General features: G+C 39.9%; 1 protein-coding gene across 1 annotated transcript in view; it reads right to left on the bottom strand.

Annotated features, from left to right (window-relative positions):
- ABLIM1 (actin binding LIM protein 1) overlaps nt 1–21,944 on the bottom strand; it is a 234,677-nt gene that overhangs the window by 13,644 nt on the left and 199,089 nt on the right. Inside the window, 6 exon segments of the mRNA XM_017892465.1 lie at nt 355–460; nt 1,655–1,746; nt 4,214–4,360; nt 7,960–8,007; nt 9,715–9,819; nt 21,577–21,706. Coding sequence (XP_017747954.1) covers nt 355–460; nt 1,655–1,746; nt 4,214–4,360; nt 7,960–8,007; nt 9,715–9,819; nt 21,577–21,706 — 628 coding nt within the window.

Raw genomic sequence — 21,944 nt, 5'->3', positions numbered from 1 at the left:
AAAAAAAAAAAAAAAAGAAAAGAAAAAAAAGCCTCATGTTTTTTAGAGGATTTTCTCTTGCTGCTTCCCTTGGAGATGAGTGTTCTAGAAGACAAATCTAGTATATGGGGATTGGCCTTCATGGATTTTGAGAACCTCCAAGGGCTCACCCATTTCCAGAAGAAGGAAACTCACACATTTATGGAAGACCCATGACATGCTTATGAGCTCAGTTGACATGGAATGGGTTTCCCACACTTCCTTTCCCAGGGAATACTCTGTAGGTTCCACCACAAGTGAACAGTCAAAGGCAGGTTCCTTACAGGCAGGTGGCTGGCTCTCACATCAGGGAAGGTTGGGGGCTTTGCTGCTCACCTGAGTTGATGGGCGAATCATAGCGACTGGCTAACAGAGACGACCTTTCCCTGCTCTCTTTCTCCATCTCTTCTTTCAATATCAACTGTCCCAGGCCTGAGTTAAGCTATTCACAGAAAAAAGAAAAAAGAAAGAAAAAAAAAGAAAGAAAGCAAAGACTCCAATTACTTTCATGGAGCTACAGTTTGTTTGTAGCAGATCTCACAAGAAGTTCCTCATGCTGGAGGGCCTCAATGCATGTGGCCCCAGAGCCTGGTAGTTCCTGAAGAGGTAGGTCAGGTTTGGGACCCTAAACCTTCTTAGCCCTTTCAGTTTCAAAGCTCCATTTCCCTAAGTCAGGCTCTATGTTAGAAGAATGTTTTCCTTCCTCTGCTTTCCCTAAAGAGCCAGGAGACCTCAGAAGGCATGTGTGAGTGCGTGTGGATTTTTGATGTGGGAAGGGAAGACTAGGGATGGTATGCTTGGAAAAGAAATTGCCTTGATTTGTTTAAAAACAAGAAATAAAGGTAATACATGCTAATTTTACAGATTTTGGAAAATCTAGAAGAAAAGAAGAGTAACCCATAGTATGTCACTCAGAAATAACACTATCTTTTGATTTATATCTATCTAGTATTTTTGTATACACATATAAAACTGAGGTCATACTATAAATGCAACTTTGTATTCTTTGACTAGTATCACGTGCATTTCCTATATGCTTAGAAAACATCATGTCAAAGGATTCAGCAGCCTCTTGATTGGTGGGAGAGTTTATAACTGACTGTCCTCCTGGACTGCTGCAGGCTGTTGCTACAGGAAGGAGGGTATGAACAGGACCCCTTCATGGTGGCAGTTCCTTTCATTCCTTTTCTCCTGGCCCATATCCTGGGAAAAGACTTGGAGAAATGTTCAATCCCACAATCACTCCTTCAGCAGAACTGCACGAGGGAAGGAAGGTGTGGCACTACCTGGGTGGATACCAGCTTGCTCTACCTGGCCCTCCAGCAGCCTTTCAACACACGCACTGCACACACGCCCCCATACGGTCTCACTTTCCTTCCCACAAAAACCCAAACCTTCCACGCCCCTCTGACCTCCAGCATCAAAGTCGTCTCCTCTAGAGCCCAGCATGTATTCTGCCATATTCCATTTACCATTAACAGATACCTGTTTTGCTTTGCCTGCCAGACTTCAAGCCCCTTGAAGAATGGGACCACCTCTTGCTTATCTAGGGGGTTTATACGTAGTAGTCATTCAAAAAATATAGATCTTATGTAACTAGAATTGAAGACAGCAGCAAGGTAGTTTAAGGACAAACCTTCATTAATTGCTCTTCTTGAAGCTGTCGGCGTCTCAGAAGTTCCTCGTCATCTTCCTCTCTGCCACTAGATCTGCGTCTCATGTCAGGTCCTAATTCCACAGCAAAGACAACTTCTCACATCAGTCCCAAGACAAGGGAATCTTAACGGGCTAGTCCATCTGTGTTCAATTTGTTAAGCTGGCAAGGTCGGCAGTAGACTTTAACACTTTTAAGTAAACAACAGAAGAAAAAAAATGCCTGCCACCAATTCAGCACTACTGACTGGTTTCTCAAGAAAATGGCCCTGTGTGACAAGCCAGGTCAATGTGTAATGCAAGGAAGGCCTGAATTTAGGCCTCCCTGCTCAATTAGAACTGGGTTTGCCATTGCAACTTAGTCTAAGTCCACTGGTCAGAGATCACTTTAGTAAATGGGAAGGGCATCTCCAGTTGTTATTTTGATGTATTTGAAGTCAATTTGCTTTTTCCTTTCTTTTTAGAGACAAGGTTTCACTCTGTTGCCCAGGCTGGAGTATAGTCATGCAAGCATGGCTCACTGCAGCCTCCACCTCCAGGCTCAAGCAATCCTCCCACCTCACCCATCTGGCTGTATGCCAGGTGTATGCCACCACACCCTACTGATTTTTAAATATTTTTGTAGAGACATGGTCTCACTATATTGCCCAGGCTGATCTCAAAATCCAGGGCTCAACTAATCCTCCTGCCTTGGCCTCCCAAAATGCTGGGATTACAGGCGTGAGCCACCACGGCCAGCCTCAATTTTCAATAGAAAGAAATGCAAATTTATCTACATGCCAACAGATAGGTAAGATAGTCATTGTTTTGTGATATGTGTTCAAATCTTGTAGTTTTCTCTTTTTCTGAATATTTAGAATTATGTAATATTATTACTCTGTCTTCTACTCTTAGTAAATTCAATAAAAAGCATACTTTTACTATTTCTTTCAAGAAATGGGTCTCTAATGTTTTTTCTCATCCTTTGAAAAATGGTCACAAAAGAGTTTTATATTAATAGGTAAATAAACAGCATTAATACAGGTATAATTTTACTTTGGAACAATATAGTAAATTGTGTGCAATTTTTTGGCTTTCTGGAAAAGGGGAGACAGGGAAAGGAAAGGAGGAATCTGTCTGAATGGTTGGGAGGTTAAGATAATTATTGTTTTTCCTAAATTGCTTGGATTAATCTGGCTGTGGGAGGAAACAGGAAAGTATGCTAATCTAATCAAAATAAACTTTAACTAATAGTCCTAGTTTTCAGCATTTTGATTAATGGACCTGAAATTTTCCTCCTTTTGGAATCCAAAAGAGCTTTAAACTACTTAGCGATAATAAATTCAACAACAAAAACTTAATTCTTCCTCTTTCCAAAATGTAGCTGCTTTAATGTCCTAGTAAGCAATTTACTAAACTAGCAACCTCAAGGCCTCAAGAACTTCCTGAAGGGCATGGGCTGGCATAGGAAAGCTGATGACTGGTTCTTAGTCCTTACAATTATAAATGTCAATGTGAAGTTTCTCTCTTTCGTTTACACTAATGAAAATCAATAGGCACAACTTTGCAAGGACTGGATAAATTTCATTAACATAATGTACAGAACACTTGTGAATAAAGAACTTAGGAGGTAGATTTTCCTTAAACTCTTTCTATAAATATCAATTGATTTAAAATCCACTTGTATTGCTTGTGAAAGATATTCCAAAATATCTTCATTAAAATAGCACAATGAAGATCAGGACATTTTGGAAAATTGAAGGCCTTTTAGATTGTCAACAAAAGTGTGATAAGATCATATCCTTATAAAGCTGACTCGCTAAATTTTCAGTATTAGTTTCTGGGTTTGCTAATACTTCTTTTTAGGCCGAGTGTGTTCACTACTGACAATATAGTAAAGACACAGACATAATTGGAAAGGATGAAGCAAAGAATGAAACAGCTGAAATATGACATTTTAGCACAGAATTCATGAAAATGGTAGATGTAAAATCACGTAACTTCAAAGAAGTAATATTTCAGAACACCCACCACTCTGCAATAGCCCTTTTTCATGATGGAGAACATGATCTCACAAGAAAAATGTAAGTGCTTCAGTGTTAAGATTGGTTGTTAAGAATTATAACTACAACCCAGAAAGAGTCTAAAACAAATTTAACTGAAAGAAGTCATGCTTCTACAAACATTTGGTAAATTCACCCACTAGACTCTAATTATATAGAACAATGTTCTTGCTATAAGGCTTTGGCTCAACTATGTTCAACAGAGTTACTGATTTTGCAGTATTAACTCTGAGAGTCCATGCAAACCATTGGTTTTAGACCACTTCTGGATCCCAGTGGGTTTGGTTAGAACAAGACTCTGGTGGATGTGCTTTTGTAACTTTTAAGCGTTTTGTACAACAAGTTAATACCATGTTAGCTCTTTTCACTATGCTACCTCTTGGTCATACTTTTCTTAAAAATCTTCACGATAGGATACATTTTCTTGCATGTTTTTAAGCATCTCATCTTGAGCTCTCCTAGCAGTTTGTCCCTTTGACTTAGCCGTGACAGTTGCATACCTACGGCAGCAAATGAGGGGGGACCAGGCCAGTGGTCTGTCTCAATCTTTGGTGTCTCGCTGGGGTCTGGTGCCTGGGCTGCTGGGAACTTGGAAAACTTGATGATCTCTTCTGAGGACTTGCTCTGGGCTGCCAAGGCAGCTGCATCTAGATGGGAATCAGGGGGTGCTTAGCTATTGGTCTGTAAGACAACGGTGGTACAACCCCACTTACATAGTTTTCTTGTTCTCTGGCAAAAGTTTCAGTTCTAGAAAGTTCTGTTTATTACCATTATCCATGGCCCAGTCACTCAGAGGTACCTATTGACAAGTCAACTCATTTTCCTTACTTTACGTCGGAAGCAAAGCTTCATTCTACATATGTTCTACATCTGAAAAACCCTATTTTAGAGTGCTGCCCAGCACGAGCTAGATGAGGCTATTTAAACAAAAAAAAATTAATACAATTAAAATTCTGCTCCTCAGTTTCACTAGCCATATTTCAATTGCTCAGTAGTCACATGTGATTAGTGCCTATTGTCCTGGCCAGTGCAGATATAGAACATTTCCATCCTCAGAGAAAGTTCCAGTGGACAACACTCTCCTAGAGCAATTAGTAATCTAAAATTAAAGAGCTAAGTTGAAAGCATGATGCTGTCACTTGACTGCAGTTGTTAATCATTAGAGGGTTGGCTGGCTTTGCATCTTTGGGCAAGAAGCCACAAATATATTGGTCCAGTTCATTCTTTTATTATTATTTATTATTATTATTGTTATTTGAGACAGAGTCTCACTCTGTTGCCCAGGCTGGAGTGCAGTGATGCAATCTTGGCTCACTGCAACCTCCGTCTCCAGGGTTCAAGGGATTCTCCTGCCTCAGCCTCCCAAGTAGCTGGGATTAAAGGCATGCACCACCATGCCCAGCTAATTTTTGCATTTTTAGTAGAGACAGGTTTTTCTCCTGGCCAGACTAGTCTCGAACTCCTGACTTCAGGTGATCTGCCCACCACGGCCTCCCAAAGTGCTGGGATTACAGGCGTGGGCCACCACACCCGGTCTGGTCCACTTCATTCTAATCCTTAAATACTAAATACATGTGTCCTTGAGTCCTAGGAGAAATGGAAATTGGAAAATCCACTTTCAGCTTGCAGGAATTTGGCATTGAAACTTATGTTTGCCATTCCCACTCACTGTTTTGTTCAAAGGTCTGTGCATACAAGTGAGGTATCCACCTTTAAAACAACAAAAGCCAAACTAACAGCAATATTAGTTCACAAAGTTCTTAATGGCTATGCTTAGAGGAGGAGTCACAGCTTAGAGCCCCAGATCTAACCTACAGAGATGGAGCAAAACAAACCAGGTTAAATGGACAGTCCCTGATTCTGGCTAATTTTGCAAATTGGCCAGGGATGTCACTAAATATTTCAAAATGTATTTATAATGCCTTAAATAACGTTTTTCTTCTGGGCTTACATATTTAAAATCTGGAAATAACCTTTTGAATCTTCAGCTCTAAGTCCTCCATTTTTTGAGTAACCTTCTGGGTCTCAATTTGCTTAAATAACTCAACCAAGGTCACCCAATACAAAGGGGTAGTCTTTTTTCCCTTCCTTGGAGACAGGGTCTTGCTATGTTGCGCAGGCTGGATTCTAACTCCTGCACCCAAGTAGGTCTCTCACTTCAGCCTCCCAAGTAGCTGAGACTATGGGTGCAGACCACTGTGCCTAATTTAGGAGGTAAAGTCTTGGCCAGGCATTAAACAGTGTTTCTCTGAATCTCTAACCTCATGAGAAAAACATTTTAGCTTGGAAAACACTAAATACAAAATCTCCTTCTTAAAGATGGACAAAGCATGTTAGCATATAAGAAGTTCTCAGAAGTTCTGCATTATGAAGAACAAATGTGACTTTATTTAAATCTAGCCCTTCTCAAATGCATCAGGGCACAGACACCAGTTTGGGGCATAACAACTATTTCTTTGGCATGGAATGGCTGTTTTGCAAAAACATCCCTTGGAAAGCGCTGCTCTGGCTGGGCTATTTTTAATTAATTACAACAGACTGAAAGACTTCAGTCAAAGTAAATATTATGAAAAGAAGTCAACTAATTCCTTCCAAACAAATAATCTAACATTATCCAATCTCCTTAAATTTTAATTATTTGATTATTTTTATTCAGAGAGGAGGACCTAAAGATAAGATTTTTCAAAGTCTCTAAGTTGACAAATCAAACTCTGATAATTTTATTCTTAAATTAACAACAAAAGGATGACTTCAAACAGTACTTACGCATTAGAATTGGTGAAGTCAGTAGTTAAACATTCACATGTTAATGAGTGTGTGGAAAGACATTAAACCATAAAAAACAAAACAAAACAATGTTAACAAACTTAAAAGCAAGCGTGTGGTTTAAAACCTCAAAAAAAAAAAAAAGAAAAAAGAAAAAAATCAAAGCTCTAGAACCATTATGATACATACATTTCTCTTTGTCTTCCTGATTCTGGCCTAAAATTTTTTTCCTTGTGCATTTTCAATGTTATTTGATTTTCACGTCATCCTAATTCTTCCTTCTTTTCTTTCTTTTTTTTTGGGGGGGGGGGTGACAGAGTCTCATTCTGTCACCCAGACTGGAGTGCAGTAGTGTGATCTCAGCTCACTGCAATCGCTGCCTCCTGAATTCAAGTGATTCTCCTGCCTCAGCCTCCCAAGTGACTGAGATTACAGGTGCGCCACCATGCCCAACTAATTTTTTTTGTATTTTTAATAGAGGAGACAGGGTTTCCCCATGTTGGTGAGGCTGGTCTCGAACTCCTGACCTCAAATGATCCACTCGCCTCGGCTTCCCCCAGTGCTGGGATTACAGGTGTGAGCCACTGCACCTGGCCTCATGTTATCCTAACTCTTAAGGACTCATGAATGTCAGCTGGATTCTAAAGGCAGTCTTCAAATTTCCAGGCACAATTTGTGTAGAATTTTTTGAAATCACCTGAAGACCAGCTTTGGATATCTTTTCACAAAGATTTATGGTCAATATATCTATAGAGACTTAATAACGGTGGAGGAAAATGTAAGTTACATAAAGTCATGTGAGTTCCTGAGTTAAAAAAAGGAAAACTGAATTATACATACACGTTAGTGATTCTTGGTTTGCAGGAAGTTCAGAGACAAACTGATCTAACTAACTGGTTTTTACAGAAGAGAAAACTGAAGCACAGAGAAATGACGTCACAGAGCCATTCAGGGAGAAAGTGGGACCAGGGCCTCGACCTCTGTGTTAGCTTGTATCCTGTCCACTCCACTGTGCAGACATCTTCATACCCTATAAGAAACCGGAGACCTGGACAGCCAAGTTGATGCAGGCTCAGTCAAATTAGTTTTTCTAGGTGGCTGATTTTTCACTAGTTTAAATTAGTCTCATCAAAATTATTTTAAAGGGTGACTATATTTGATGGCAAAATATAAAAAAGTCTTGCTAGGATATTTGTGAGTTACTGTGTGACCAGTACTTCCCCCTCTCTAGGAATGGAATGACACATGGTTTGATGGGCTCAGAAACAAGTTAGAAGCTTTCTAATCAAGCTAAGTGCTCTCCATCCAGGAAAATCAATTTCACAATATTTACATCTTAGTAGACCAGAAAGGCATAATATGCTGGATGCACCAGTTTTACTCTCAAAAGCAGCAGCAGGAAAAGCCTTTCAGAGGACAGCAAGGAGAAATTCAGCTGACTTTACTATTTAAAAGCTACGCAGAGGAAAGCGGGTTTTACCATGCTGTTTGTAGATGGGTGGTTTTCGGTAAATGTTGATCCCTTGATCTGTGGAAACGAAAAGCAAAGGTGTGTGATTATGGGAACCAGTTCAGCGATGGGAAAAACAGATCAACCAAAGGGCAAATCAAACTGAAGATCTTGAACAAAAATAACCCAGAAGATTAATTTCTGTATTACAAAGATTGAGTTTATTGGAAGAAAAATTATAGAAATGAGTGGCTTACTATATGCAAGTGTTATGGAAGCCTTCGTAATACATCTTAGGATATATAAAGATGTGATTAACTCATGAGCCATTTATTTCAAATACACACTTCATTGAAAGTGGGATTAAAACAGGAAGAAATGCAAGCAGTGGAGGTACTCTTACGGTGAGAAAGACATAACCAGTTTGGGGAAAATCCCCAAATTGCTACTGTCTAGAAATTGAGCCCCCAGTAGATACCAGTGGCTCAATTTACTTTTCGACTAATGAGTGGAACAGTGGAAAGCAATGTAGAAAAATCAAAAGTTTTTTTTTAAAAAAAAAAACATAGAAACTTTTTATGTTCAAGGCTAGCCTTGCGTACTGATGGGATGTTCAACAAATCCTAATTTATACAGGCCAATTTTTTTAAAAAAAGAATGAATGAATGAAAAAGAAAAGAGATGCTAAACACTATTTATATATTTTACAAGACCCCATTGGATTATGCAACCATTTTGCTTTAACTATAAATACTCATGAAATTTCAAAAGGTTTCTGTTTCCCCAGAACCGTGGGCACTGTATCTTGGTGGGGCATTTTATGTGAAAATCCCAAATATAGAACATTAATTTTCAAGATTCAATTAAACGTTTTTAGAAAGGACAGTCCCGACTAAGTGATACAAGGCTCAGTGAACTTTCCTCTGTTTTATTAAGTTGAGAAGCGAAAGAAAAAAAATGATTATAGATTCTAAATATGTACACTTACGTTAATATAGTGGGTAATTTATTAAACTACTTTCAGTAGCTAAACAAAGCAAAAAACAATAAACTGCTGGTAGAAATATAATATTATTACCTCTGACAGCTAATCCTGTCCTTACAAAGTGAGCTGATTCTAAACATTAAAATATTATATTAATGGGCTCTCATTATTTCAGTTTCTGATGTCAAATTACTATTTGTATTATGACAGCAAATGCTTGTGACTACTAGAGCAAAGCTTGCAGCACCAAGCCTAAATTGCAAGATATCTTCATGGGCTGTGGAGGTGGCTAGTCTATGCTGCGCTGCAGAAAGACCAACCAATTCACCCAATTCTACATCTCTCTGAAAAGTCCTTGGAGAAAGTCTCCACATTAGAGAAAAACAGGAAATAGAAAAGTATTCTCTCAGGTGATACTGTGGTTCAATCTTTTGGACGAGAAGATAACTAGATTGCCATTGCTATAATTAGTCAATGACAGCAAACCACAGATATCTCAGAAGGCAATCATAAAATGGTACAATGAAAATTTTAGTAAAAAGCAAAACAAAACAACTCAACTGTTTTTACCCATCACCCACACTCTTCAAAATTATTTGAGAAAACATAAACCTTCACAGTAATCCTGGCATTTAACACATAAAACTTTTGAAAGGCCCCCTAGGTCAGATCCTGCAATTTAGGGTTTGTTAACTGTGCATCCCAATTAAAAGAGCATGAGAGATGAGATGAGACGAGGTTACAAGGCTACATTCTACACTGTGACAGGACACCAAGACACAGACTGTGTCAGCTCCTACCTGGAACATGGAAATGTTTAGGGGCCTGAGCGTAAGTTGGAGTTAGAGGGCGGCTGTCTGGCCGGTAAGGGAGAGGGGAGTTCCGGCCGCTGGACGGCTCATTGCCTCCAATGAGAAGAATGGAAAAAACAAAATGAGAGAAGGGAGAGAGAAACAAAGAAAACAAAGCAAGCGTAATAAAAATTCAAAACAACAGACCGGAAGGAGGTTCATCAAAAAGGAGAAACAAAAGAAACAAACTCAATTTATCAACTTGACTTGCAAAGGTGATACCAGGTTTAGTTTTCCGTTACAGAGATTTGAACTCAGGTGGAGCTGGGTTAGAAGCAGCTAGCGGTCAGGTGCGTCATTCCAATGGCATGCATTGAAAGCTGTGCAGCAAGTCGATTAGAGAGAGGGGACATTGGAAGGGATGGAAAGCTGCTTGCTCATGATTCAGGATCAGTGGTCAGATGGTTAAATCCCAAGCGTGTAAAGGAGCGGGCTAGGCAAACCCAAATACAAATCACTCTCAAGCATGATGGCAGCAGCTGGCAATTAGCAGAGGTTTCTCCGATCTGAAGGTTAAGTCTGGGAACCTGTATGGTCACCAAGTCCTTCCCCTTAGGAATACAAAGTGCCTTCAATTGCAGCATATGTGTCTGTTTTCTTCACTTTGAAAATATACAAGATAGAGTCAGACCCGTATCAGCCAGGTATTTCGCAAGCATTTATACCTCTCCCCACCTTTCACTTCAAAGGTGAGGCTCCACCCAGGCCAATGATTCAATCACTGAAACATTTATTGAACACCTACTATGGCTGGGCACTGAGTACTACTGAGGACAAATAGATGAATGAGATACACTCCCTGCCCTCAAGGGACTTAGGGACTATCTAAGGAGACAGACTTAAATACCATATAATGACATGTAATTGTTTACTCTGAGGTATAAGAAAAACGCTATGACACTCAGATGAAGTTGCCACCAATTCTTCAAGCTAGGTTTGAGCTGGGCATCAAAGAGTAAGCTCACCAGGTGAGAGGGCAGGTGAATGGGAGGGTGGGAAGCCCATATTCCAGAGGGCTGCAATGTCATGAGAAAGGGCTGGAATGTCATGAGAAGGATGTGGTCTGGGGGAGCAACAGGACTGGCCACCTTGTCTGGACAGCATGGTGCTCTTGGAGGAGAGAACAGGGACCAGGCCAGAAAAGAGCAAAGAGGTGGCTGCAAAAGCCTTAAGTGCCACCATATCCACCATCACTCCCTTCTGACCAGGAGAATGGCCGGGATGAACTGATTCAGCTTGTGCAAAATTAGAAAGAGATTTTCAACTGGCCTAAACTGTCCTCCTACCCTATGTCGGGGCAAACATTTGTCTCAAGAAGACACCAGAAGATGTAGGACTATTAAAGGTCAATAAATTAGTAGTGGTAATCGCTTTTTACTATTGAGTTGTAAGAGCTTTTTATATATTCTGGATACGGGTCTCTTATCAGAAATAATATGAATTTGCAAATATTTTCTCCCAGTCTATAGGCTGTCTTTTCACTTTTTTGGTGGAATTCTTTGAAACACAAAAGTTTAAAAATTTTGATAAAGTTTAATTCATTTATCTATTAATACTAATAATTTTAAATAAATCATAGATCATCAGAAAATAGAGCTCTGGCCAGTTGCTTCAGGTCAAATTTTCTAACTCTATCCAGTCAAGTGTGAAAGATGTCAATTTTTGGAGTTTTAAAATACATTTAAGAGAATTTTAATGTCTCAGCATACACATTTTTAAGTAACGAGAGTAGAGATCTGCACTAAATGGGCAGTAAGATATTCCAAATATGGGATCTGTGTCTATTACTGAGTCGAATTTAGATTCCTGGCTTTTGGTTATTGGTGTTCTGAAACTTCTGTCTTTTCTTCTCAAGAGTCGGTTTAGCAGCCAGCCCCAAATATGTTATAATGTTGAGTTTATTATTTAAGTCATATATTAGTTCCCCAAAATTGTGAAATATCATCCCAAACAATTGACCTATTAAGCTAATTTATAAAAATGTTATCTATTTAACCCTCTTCTAAAGAGAAGTAACTAGTTCACATCAGGAAAAAATGAGTATAAAAAACACAGAGGAAAAGAGGGGAAGGAAGATTATGATTTGCATTTAGAAGGAAATAGTGTTTTAAACCTGTTGCTGAATTAAAACTCGGTCTCATTTATCATCATCAGTGCTCAGTGTACCACCTGGCCAGGAGTAAGTGCTTAATAAATGTCTGTGAATGAATGATTGAAGGAGGCCAATTAATTACCTCCACAGCTATTTATTGGCCTAATTTAGCAAGCACCATGGCAAGATTCACCATCAATTTTCTCTAATCTCTAAATTAAAGGAAGCCAGATGTTAGTGTAGTTAAGTCCTCACTTAACATCAATAGGTTATTGGAAACTGCAATTTTAAGCAAAACAACATATAGCAGGTCCTTGAAGAATGTTGTTTATTTCAACCTAGTTTCATCACAACATTGATGAGGGGAAAAACTAGACTCTTATTTTAATATATCAATTCTCTTAAATCACAGTCTCCAAGAACCTATTGATGATGATAAGTAAAAGACCTACTGTATACAGCACTGGGATCACCCCTTTTATAACTTCCCCATTACAGCCAATCCTTGACAGCTCCAATTTAGTTGTTTCACTGAAGAAAAATGATTGAATCCTATGAACATTAGAAATTATTAACAAGGGTAATCCATAACTGAAAAACAGAATCATTCTTATTGTCTTTTCTCGATAGAAGGTACACCGGGTCTCAACTTTTGCTACTGCTTCTGAACCACACTGCTGTGTGCTTTTGTTCTTTCACATTGACCTCCACTGTCCTTGTAGAAAATCAGATGTTTCCAGGAAAGTTCTCATAGGTTTTGGTTATAATACACAATCAAATGAACCCCCATTAAATCAGTTCTTATCATTATTAGCCCGTGTCATGCACGCACAAAAATACCTGCATATGCACGACACAAACTTTAAGGTTATTAGAATTAGACATTTGTCCAGGGATTAAAATCTTTCTATCAACAAGACCCTCTGGTGGCCAGTGCCTCTAGAAGCCCCTCACTTCTTGAATATGGTCAAAGCCTCTCAGAGGTTATGGAGTAGCTGTCTGAATTCCCAAGGAGTGGATTCTGGCTGAATGCTGTCACCAGTTGGGTGTGGTTCTATATTAGGCTGGATGGCTTCAGCAAACATTCACCTCTCTAGTTGTTTGAAAAAAAACAAAAAACAAAACACTAGTATGTCCAAATTTTATAAGTAAATTTAACTATAATTATTTAAAACTTCCTACAAAGCATTTTTAAAAATCAGGTAAAGAGAGACCCAGTGACACACCCATCTCAGCAATTCTGCAGAATGTGCTTTCCACATATCACAACCACTCACTGGGGAATAAGTTTTTGGAATAGATAATGTTTCTAGGTACCAAATTCTTAGCCCTTGAAATACCAAAGGCATGACAAATTTTGGGCATTTCTAAAGAAAAGGAAAATTCTCAAGAAGAGGCCTCTTTCCCTTTTCTAAATTAAACATCTTATTTTTATTTATTTTTTTTGAGACAGAGTCTTGCTTTGTTGCTCAGGCTGTAGTGCAGTGGTGCAATCTCCGCTCATTGCAACCTCTGCTTCCCAGGTTCAAGCGATTCTCCTGCCTCATCCTCCCAGGTAGCTGGGATTACAGGCGTGTGGCCACCACACCCAGCTAATTTTTGTATTTTTAGTAGAGACAGGGTTTCATCATGTTGGCCAGGCTGGTCTCAAACTCCTGACCTCAAGTGATCTGTCTGCCTTGGCCTCCCAAAATACTGGGATTACAGGCGTGAGCCACTGCACCTGGCCAACACCATATTTAAATGCTAAAACTTGGAACCCAACCCTGGCAGGAAATAACTGATGGGGGCCCTAAGAGGTCATCTGTGCATAGTTCCTTACTTAGACAAAGTAATGTGTGACGTACCAGATGAAATCTCATATTTGGAAGATATCATTATTATCATCATCATTGTCATCATCTATCAACCCAGAATAAGATACTGTTTGAAAATAATAGGCCAGGCATGATGGCTTATACCTGAAATCCCTGCACTTTGGGAAGCTGAGGCGGGTGAATTACTTGAGGTCAGGAGTTTGAGACCAGCGTGGCTCATATGGTGAAACCCTGTCTCTTCTAAAAATACAGAAATTAGCCAGGTGTTGATGGCAGACACCTGTAATCCCAGCTACTCAGGAGGCTATGGCAGGAGAATTGTTTGAACCCAGGAGGTGGAGATTGCAGTGAGCTGAAATCACAGCACTGCATTCCAACTGGGGCAACAAAGTGAGATTCTGTCTCAAAACAAAAAACAAAACTACTGTGTGTGTGTATGTGTGTGTGTGTGTGTGTGTGTGTGTGTTTGTATCTGTGTATAATACAATAGTATATATATCACACTCATGGCTATTTTGTTCCTTTAAGTCCTCAGATTGGGCCACCCTAAGTTGTTAGTGTTCTTATCTATTGTAGCGACAAGCTACTATATTTCTATTTATGTTTCTATTTCTATTTCTTGGCCTTCAGTTTTACCTCCTTTCCTGTTACCCTAGTAAGCCAATTTTTTTAGACCTCGGGGGAGCATTCACTTACAGGACTCTCACTGTACTTAACAAATTTAAATGCCTGTCTCTACTTTCATTCTTCTTTTTGGCACCATGAGAGCCCAAGTGACTAATTCTAAGACAAGCGAATAGAGATGGGGGTGTGCGATTCTGCTGTGGGGACCTGTTGGAGCACTGCCTAGCTTTCTGGACTCAGAGTGCTTACATCCCCAAATATAAATGAACATCTTGAGGGAGCCTTAAGATAAGTTGGCAGCAGCTAGAATTTTGTGACAGTTTTAAGATTGCCGGTTCTTGTCTAAAGCGTCAATAAGAGTTACAGTTTCCTTCAGCAAGTGTCAAATATATATTTACATCATGGCAACTCGTATTTATAGCAAAAGAGGAAAGATTCCTTTCAAAGAGATTTAATATATGTAGCCCTCCTGCTCAGAAATCCAATTTATACTTCATGGACACAGAATGTCATGTCTAGCAGTATTTCAAAGGGGAAGGAAGAGAAACTTAGCAGACACTTCACAAACAAAGCCTGAAACAAAGTGAAAATGGTTTTTCCAAATCTCTAGGCATAAGGTTGTCCAAATGGCCCAAAGATATACTAAGATAGAATGAGGCTACAAGGAAGTTTGGAGGACAGAAATAAAGACACACCCAACCAACAATGCATGTTATGGAAAATGAATGGGGAAGCCAGTGAAGCAGAGAAACAGTCTGTGCCATGCATCTCAGCTTTACAATCATGCAGGCGTCCTCAGCTCAGTGAGCCCAGGCCTGGGTCACACACTGCAGAAACAAGGACCAGGAAGTGGACTTGGGCAATGGAAGGCTGGGCTTCTGGCTGCCAGAGTGGCAAATGGCGCCCCCTGCCTCTGAGATGGACATCCTACCTTTGGTCAAGCTCCTAGCTCACATCCATTAAAAACAAAACAAAACAAACAAACAAGAAAAACTCCCTCAAGCTCCAAGACAAGCTCCAAGATAAAAGTCAATGAAGGGCCACAAAAAACCCTGGAAGACATTGACTTATCTCAAAGGTATCTTGGATATGTTATTCAATGGCTATAGGTTCCCCCCATTCTGAAATTTCTAAGGGCCAGAGAGGTCTTCCATTTAAATGGATACGTGTTTTTCAAAATAACTAAGATGTAATTCCTTGGAGAATTGGCATTTAGCCAAATACACTAGGCTTTTAAAGCAATATCTTTAATGTACAAAATCTCCACCATGTATCTATGATTGAAAAACTAAGTATATACTGTTATGTACATTACACTTTGCATCTGAAGCATAAAGACTATTTCATATGAACAAACTATAGGCACATGTCTAGTAAAAAGAAAAGGGGAGAGAGACTATTAGATGTTTTTAAGTTCAGGGCCACTAATTCCTTTTGGCTTAGCGCTTTTATCATTTAAATCCAGAATATGTGACGGTGTCAAAACTTCAAATGCAGATTGAAAACAGAAAAGAATGTATATTTACATTTTAATAAAGCACCATTTAGGAACATAGGGGTGCCATAATTTTATAATCATTTAATATTTCTATGGAAAAGTAAATATTTCTTAATTTTGTGATCTGAATGACTCAGGATCATTCTTGGTCTAAGACTCAATAAGAATGCAATTTTCTGGCTAAAAGGGATGAAAAATAAAAGTGTGCTTTAAAAATTATCTTCACACATATTTATACTGAAACGCATGGCCCTCATATGAAGGAGCGCTCCTGGGGAGGAGGGGACCTGGGTCTAGTCCAGGCACTGCCACGTCCTGGAGGTGAGCCCCTGGACAGTTACTTAGCCAGGGCCTCCATACTTGGTCTCCTCACTGAGTCCATTTCCCAAGAATGCTGTGAAAAGTGAACAGAATGATGGCATCAAAAACCATTTAAGGTCAGGCGCAGTGGCTCAATCCTGTAATCCCAGCACTTTGGGAGGCTGAGATGGCCAGATCACTTGAGGTCAGGAGTTTGAGACCAGCCTGGTCAACATAGTGAAACCCTGTCTCTACTAAAAATACAAAAATTAGCCGGGCATGGTGGTGCATGCCTGTAATCCCAGCTACTCGGGAGACTGAGGCAGGAGAATTGCTTAAAGCCGGGAGGTGGAGGCTGCAGTGAGCTGAGATCGTGCCACTGCATGCAAACCTGGGCAACAGAGTGAGACTCTTGTCTCCAAAAAAACAACAAAAAAAAGCAGTTTAAGAGCACCACGCTGACCAAGGTGGGTGTGCTCAACACCAAGATACTTCACCTCGTGATGTAGGAGTCTCATTGTTCCTGATTTATAGAGTAGGCAAGTGACACTCAACAGGATAAATAAGCAGCCCAAGGTCACACAAGGTCACACAGCCACTGGAACCCAAGATTCCAGTGTCCATGGGCTTTTCAACTGTCCACATGGCTACTCATGGACATGAGGTAGTGTTAGTCACTGACCAGCTATTGACACTTTGTGCTGTGTTATTTGTACAAACTGTGTAACTTTATAGGGCCTGTGACACTTTTCTTTCTACAAAAAGTCTCTCTCTAAAAGTTGAAACATATAATAGCCAAGTGAGGAAGTTTACATTTTAATGAATCAATCATGTATTTTTTCTTAAATATCAGAAATAACCAAAATCTGTTTTTCTTTCTTTTGTTTTTTTTTGAGACAGGGTTTTGCTCTGTCACCCAGGCTGGAGTGCAGTGGCTCGATCTTGGCTCACTCACTGCAACCTCCACCTCCTGGGCTCAAGCAATCCTGCTTCAACCTCTGCGTAGCTGGGACTACAGGCGTGCACTACCAAAGCCGGCTAATTTTGTTTTCGTGTTTTTGGTAGAGACAGGGTTTTGCCATGTTGCCCAAGCTGGTCTTGAACTCCTGGGCTCAAGCAATTTGCCCACCTCAGCAGAAATAACCAAAATCTTAATTTGACCAATGGCTGCTATATTAAAGTCTCTTTAAAACATACAACTGAAAGGTTTTTTTTTTTAAGAAAAAAAAAAACAGCATAATTTCTTTATGATTTTGTAAACATTCTCTAAAGTATCATCTTGACATTTTATAAATAAAAATTTTCCCCAAAAATACTAATTAGCACTCATAATTTAAAATAATCTGTTGGCTGAGCATGATAACTCACGCCTGTAATCCCACACATTAGGAGGTCAAGGCAGGTGGATCACTTGAGGCCAGGAGTTTGAGACCAGCCTGGCCAACAGAGCCAAACTCTGTCTCTACCAAAAATACAAAAATTAGCTGGGTGTGGTGGTGCACACCTGTAATCCCAGCTACTCAGGAGGCTGAGGCATAAGAATCGCTTGAGTCTGGGAGGCGGAGGTTGCAGTGAGCCAAGTTTGCACCATTGTACTCCAGCCTGGGTGACACAGCAAGACTCTGTGTCAAAAAAATAAAAAAAAATTTAAAAAAAGTAAAATAATCTGTCAAGGGTTTTAGAGAGTGTTGTACCTATCAAAAAATTTGCTAATGGCAAATGGCACGTGTGCCTTAACTCCAGGCATGTGTGTCTTTGATAAGCATGACTGCTTCAATAAGCAATATTATTTTCAAAACATAGAGAATGCTGAAATTAGCAAATTTATAAAATCACTGCATACTGATAAGTACAGTACATGTACCTTTTAGGATTCAGCCACTCAACAACCAAGTGAGCACAAAGAAAAAGCTTGGGTAGACTGACAACAAAAATTCAGTAAACCAGAACAAGCTCCTCAATGGAAGCATCAGGGATATGACATGTGGAGCAGCACATGGTTAAGAGTCCTTTAGGACTGTTTTAAGACCTGTGATAACATCTGTGCTTGCCTCCTCCTCCATCCTGCAGCTATTACTGTTGGTTAATTTGGTTCAAATCAAGTTCGCACCATTCCGGGAACTCCTACTTAATTTTAAATTATGACCCCTTCATAGCCTCGTCAGGGCTCTCGGCTCCCCCAGTGTGGAGAGTCCCAGCTGAGGACGGCTGCAGAAGCATTGCCAACAATGATGAAAATGAAGGGATGGGGCAGAAATGTGAGGCAGGAACAGAAAACAGAAGGCAAAGCCTCTCTTCTCCATCATGTGGGAGTTAGGACAAATCAAAAGACGACTGCTCTGAGTCAGCTCAAGGAGAAACACTGATGTTGCCATAGATCTTTTAATGCTGCCCAAACATGTTAATATGGTTATAGTTTATCACCTGTAAGACAACTTTTGTATATCTGTTACTAAACACTATTGTGTTTTGCTGAGACCTGTTACGTATTGAACCCAGGAAAATATTCCAATTATATATATTATATTTTGTTTCAATACATCCAAAAACAAAATAATAATATATATATATATTTTCTTTTTTCAAAGTAGTGGATAATAAATTTTATGGTCTTAAACATACTTCCTGCTTCTTCATCTAGAGCCCTTAGAAGTGACATATTTCTCCCAACGAGAGATGCTATGCCCATTCTAAGACAACTGTTGGGTATAGTCATGACACACGCAGGCATGCTGAGAGCTCAAAAGCTCGGCACTAACTCTTGGAGATACACCTTATTAGCCTTCCCAGGGTGCTAATAAATCTCCACTATGCAGGGTGCTGCCTGGAGAAACCTGCCTCCTTACCTTTGATATGGGGAATGAAGTGGTGTCGGAAAGGGGGGTTGGGGCGGGAGTCGCTGTGGGTGGGGCTGAGGCTGCTGGTGCGCAGGTACGACAACCTCTGCACACCAGGAGACAAAAGCTCTGTGCAGCAAGGAGTCAGGGGCAGGGCACAGTGGAAACAGAAAAGAAGAACAGAAATTAACACAGGAGCAGGGAAAGTGCCATCGTTCCAAGGGAAAACAAAATAAAGAACGTTAATCAGGAGGCTGAAAAGGGAGGAAGGAGAAAGGGTTAAGAATGCACCTGCTAAGGCTGAGGCAAAGTGGGGGAGAGTTTGCAAAGAGGTTCAGACGGGTACAGAGTCACTCTCTGAGAATAAATGGCTTTGGTGAGAAGAAATGGTCACCCGGATGGTCTCTGTTCAGCCAGTAGCAGACACATCATTTAGATTCAACAACAGCTGTTTTTAAAAAGCACCTGACAAAACAAAACCCTCTGAAATGCTTATAAAAAAAATGACAATCATTGTATTTATATGTAAGGGTCATGTTTGTTTGGTTTTTTTCTTAAGCAAACTTACCCCACTGTAAGTTGAATTTTATTTTGCCTACATAGAAGGAAAACCTGTTTGTGTTCCCTGTGTGACAAAGAGGTCTATATGATCCCGAGAACTTCAGCACGAGTACTGGAGGCTGGAAACAGTTATCTCAGGAAGAATGGACCATTCAAGTTCAACCCAGACTGAGGGGGTTTTAAATCATCATCTGACATCTAGAACTTGTGGAGTGGACTCTCTGGGGTGTTCTATATGGATCACAAGTATGCTATCAGAATTCTTCCAGCTTCACTTTAGAAGGGCAGACCTCAAAATAATAACTATAAAGCCTAACGAGTGGCATCAGGCATACATGTAATATATTGTGAAAGGAAAGAAGGAGAAGGAGAAGTTCTAAAGTCTATTGGCATCAGAACCATGATTGGAACAGATGGAAACTTTCTCAATAAGGACATGAGCTTTTGGGGGAAGAAGTGTTGACTGACCACTCCCCTCACTATTCAGGGGTCTCTAGAACAACAATGCCTCTATAACCACACGCCACTCCGGTAACTCCATGGCCGGGGTCTCAGTGACCTCAGCATATGTACATGAGCAGGGTGGCAGCATAAAGGATTTTTTTTTTTTTTTTTTTTGAGACAGAGTCTTGCTCTGTCACCCAGGTTGGAGTGCAGTGGCGCGACCTCAGCTCACTGCAACCTTCATCTCCCAGGTTCAAGCAATTCTCCTGTCTCAGTCTCCCAAGTAGCTGGGACTACAGGTGCACGCCACCACACCCGGCTAAGTTTTGTTATTTTTAGTAGAGATGGGGTTTCACCATATTGGTCAGGCTGGTTCTTGAACTCTTGACATCAGGTGATCCACCTGTCTCAGCCTCCTAAAGTGCTGGGATAACAGGCGTAAGCCATCACGCCCGGCCCAGCATAAAGGATTTCTTATTACCCAAATAGACAAGGGCTTAAATCGAGACCCATGTCCTGGGCATGAATAAAATGAATATGGTAGCCCATGAAATAAGGGAAAAAAATTTCCTGAGAACTTTCATTTAATGTAATTCAATAAACAGCAAAAATATTTACCAGCATAGAGAAAATTATACATTATCAAAGGATCAAATAGTTTGAATTATCTGCAAGTATTAAATCTAGCGTCTTAGAGAGAAGACTGCAGCCTTTTATTATCATTCTGTTAATTCCTTTGGTTTTATTTCTTGTACAATGTATTTTAAAAAAAAAGGAGCATATGGGTTTGTTCTCATCTACCCATCCAGAAGCAAGAAGCTTAACCTGAAGTCTTCACAGATGCACACTATCACCATCAAGTTTTATTAGAGGCCAGAATCTTCCTTGTGAATCTATTTCTCAGGGAATCTTGGATCTTTACTGGGGTCTCCATTCTTCTCCTACTACACACAGGAGACACCACTAGTAGCCACAGAGACTAAATTCTCTGCAGATGAAGGTCCACTAAAATCTGCTACTTTGTGGCATTCTCTACTGTAGTGATGCCTAATAATTTTATGTTTTCCAAGTATGATGGAAAATCTTAGGGTTGGAAATGATTTCATGTTTTCTAAGTCTGATTGAAAATCTTAGGGTTGTAAAGGATCTTAAAAGTGATCAAGAACAGCCCTGAGTCCTCTTTCTAGAAGGTGCTTAACCAAGCATGCTTACTAACACCACGTGCCTAGATAAGGGAAGCATAATACATCTGTTAAAAATGGCTAATACTGAATTTTAGATGATGTTGGTATGCCCAAAAAGCACATCAAAATTTTTTCTTTGGGAGATCTCCATTTTAAGTCTCAAAGTGAAGATATTTTCGTTAATCCTATTTTTTTTAAAAAAAACCCTTGCTTCCAGTAGCTCACTGTCAAAATATAATTAATAAATCAAAATGTACACAGCCATAGGATGACTGACGTTTCAAGAAAAGGTACAGCATAAAACATAGTTGGATACCAGTTTTCATTTTGCTCTGGGAGAGGGATGGAAATGTTTAGTCACTGGTTTTTCAATGTGCTATCAATAGTAGGGGGAAAAAAATCACAGAAATACAGTTTGTTATATAGAGTGAATCCCAGGAACAGTCACCCTTACCAGGTCTGTGGAAATGCTGGGGAGAGCGCGACGTGGTTGGAGTGTAGCTGTGGCGGCTGTACACAGGAGAGTTGATGGAGCCCTGGCTCGTGGACCGATGGATCATCCGATCCCGAACATCCTGGTACCCCTGGAAACAAAGTTCAACACATTCAGGCCATCACCATTCCTCAGTAGGAACCACGTTTCACAAACATTGTCAAGGAACCATCATGTCTACTTGTTTATATATATTTGATTAATATATGCACTTATTTTTATGTGCAAAATTTACAGGTATTTTACATGCAAATGAGCATTCTGTGACTAATACATTGTGCTCAAAATCTGCAGTACTTGGGCTTATTACAAAATTTTAAGAGCCAAGT

The sequence above is a fragment of the Rhinopithecus bieti genome, unplaced genomic scaffold (genome assembly GCF_001698545.2).
Source record: "Rhinopithecus bieti isolate Rb0 unplaced genomic scaffold, ASM169854v2 scaffold_21201, whole genome shotgun sequence".
Taxonomy (NCBI): Eukaryota; Metazoa; Chordata; class Mammalia; order Primates; family Cercopithecidae; genus Rhinopithecus; species Rhinopithecus bieti.
Note: the sequence above shows the minus strand (reverse complement) of the source record. Positions and strands in the feature narration are given on the sequence as shown.